This window comes from Phytophthora parasitica (assembly GCF_000247585.1).
Source record: "Phytophthora parasitica INRA-310 unplaced genomic scaffold supercont2.9, whole genome shotgun sequence".
Classification (NCBI taxonomy): Eukaryota; Oomycota; class Peronosporomycetes; order Peronosporales; family Peronosporaceae; genus Phytophthora; species Phytophthora nicotianae.
The window spans coordinates 1367488-1370070 of record NW_008648995.1 but is presented as its reverse complement, the minus strand read 5'-3'; the positions used below and the strand labels follow the sequence as shown (position 1 = coordinate 1370070).

The window sequence follows — 2583 nt, the reverse complement described above, 5'->3', positions numbered from 1 at the left end:
CGAAATTAACACTGGGATACGTTTGAAATTGATTTAGAGACGGCAACCATCAAATTCTCAACTAAGAAAAGTAAAAAAAAAAGAAAAGTCCCATTAAGTCCCATGAAGTGGGGGGCCATCCTTATTCGCGCTTCAGTTTCTTCCTATTGACAAATATTATATTATTAAATATTGAGTTTCCAAATATCCAGGCTTCCCGAGCGATCCACGGCATTAGTTTGATTGTTTTGTTCTTATATTTTCCGTACGTCATCACGTAAGAACCATCATCGTTAGCAAATGTTTTCTTTAGGAACTTGCCAATATCATATGGCGTTCAGCGTGCTTCCTTTGTGTAAGTTGTTCAATGCTGAGCGGACACGCTCCCACACCATTGATGGAGCTTCAGACGCTGATTCTAGAGCCGCTCGCTGAAGCTGCTGAAGCATTCCACACCGCACATCCACGACTTGTTTCGACAGTAAATTCTCGCAGTTGTGCTCACCGCGAGCGCGTACGTGTTCTCTTTTCGAAATCAGCTTTGCAAGGCAGCCTTGTCGGAAATGACAGCAGTTGTAGTAGATGGTGCCAGTGACTTTGTTCGTTGTCCTAATCACGTACTCCTTCCCTTCGTGCAGCATTTTGGAAATGCCTGAATGAAGTAATGCCCTAGCTCGAGAACGCACTACACGCCAACCGTTCTAGCCTTACTTTTACTAGTAAAAAGGTAAGATTCAGATCCGTAATTTATAAACTAACGCATATGTTTTGGACAGATTTTGGATAAATGTGGTAATTTATCAAAACAGCAAAAAACAAATTGGATATTTTGAACAAAGTTGGACTCGTTTTGGACAGAATATCCAACATCGGACGGCGGTCTAGTATACGAACCGAGTGATGTTGGAACAGGTAGTAAATCTACTTGAGCAGCATAGAAAGTTGGATTCTCCGTTAATGAGAAGAAGTACACGTTCTTTCCTTCGGCATCTATTAAATAAGCGCCAGCACTGACACAAGCAGCTTGAACCGCAGCATTGATGTTCGCGTAGCTATAGTATCCGCTATTTAGAGTTACCTGAATAGTTGAGTATGCATTATTGGTAGGCATTAACAACTTAAACGTATTGTTCCCGTACAATTCAGAGTCAATGTTATATTGATAATTATAGATGTTGATACTCTCGACAGCAATCTGAGCATTTTTAAAATTTACTACTGACCTCTGAAGTTGTATTGAAGTTGATTGTTGTATCCATTATTAACAACGTTCTTACTCGAAAATGTAATGATTGACGACATTACTATTTGTTCCTTTGCTTGAGATCTCTAGACTCTGCTTTATATAATTAGTCAAGAGAATTTGGATCAATTAGTCGATTGAAATTAAATCTAAGCTCGCCTCGAACGGAATCGATAAACAGGCATTGGCCTTTGCTTGAAGTAGCCATTTGGTATGCGGTCAACAATCTACTTTCATTAACATTATTGATATTAAAATCATTGGCAACCAACTTGAGATCGCGTTTCGAGTTTGCCTTGAGAATTGCGACGTACTCTGTATTCAGTCTAATCATCTTTGGTGTTGCAAAGTAACTATGAATTAGAATAATCGTACTGAGTTTAAAGTGTCTTCCTCTAGTCATATAGTGTGAGAATACTTTGTCCATAAGGATTTTATCATTCGAGAAGTCATCGATAACTACGAGCTCAAATGATTTCTCATTCAGAGGGGTTTTACGTACTTCGTCAACCTTTGGTGGTGCATCAGGATCGTAGATAGTGATAAACCCTTCTAGCTTATCTCTGAGATAGTTATACAGCTCTTGATTTGGATTTCTGGCTATAATATGTAAATGACTGAACACATTTGGTGAATTCTTCAAAATGTGGAACACAAGATTGTTTTTACCACTGAAGGACGGACCAAGTACTAGCATGCGAAAAAGTCTCTTAATACCAAGTTCTTTAATTTCCCCAAGAGATCCGGATTGATACTCTTTTGGTAATGCCGCTCCTTAATTGGGTATAGACAAACTTGGACATCTGACAAAGCCGTTCTGATCATCGATCGAATTCATAGTTCGCCTGCTTTATATTACATCAAATATAAGATATCATGACAATATCTATTCGACCACCAACCATTGACTCTAACATATTCAATCCCAATTTTTTCATCAATAGTGGTGATGCTTTGACTATTGAAGTTGCTGACCAGTTATATATTGGTCGAAACGACTATCGTTTAACTTATATCGATGGTATTGTAGCCGGCGAGGCCAACGCATTTAAGGCATTGGTCTTGGATGCTAATAAAGATGCTTCAGGAATTAGAAATATCAGCTGCGCCTCATTAACTCTAAATGGTTCAGCTGTTGATCTTAGTAAGCTATCATTGCTAACAGCAACACCAGGTACAGCGACCGCTAGTAAAGCTCTAATCACTGACGCATCAAACAATTTGACTGATCTATTCACTCTTACAATCAAAGGGTCTAATGCAAGCAAGTCTCTTGTCATTCAGAATGATACAACGTCAAGTTCAGCTTCATTCAATATTGTATCTTACTATCAAATGGAACAAGGAGTACGAGGTACTTC

The 2583-nt window shown here is 38.8% G+C and overlaps 1 protein-coding gene across 1 annotated transcript; it reads right to left on the bottom strand.

The window, feature by feature from the left end:
- Nucleotides 1–305: 305 nt before the first annotated feature.
- On the bottom strand, nt 306–620 carry PPTG_21898 (hypothetical protein; the record flags this gene model as incomplete). Its single annotated transcript, XM_008900600.1, has 1 exon — nt 306–620. The coding sequence occupies one exon, from the start codon at nt 618–620 to the stop codon at nt 306–308; it is 315 nt and encodes a 104-aa protein (XP_008898848.1).
- Between the last annotated feature and the right edge of the window lie 1963 nt (nt 621–2583).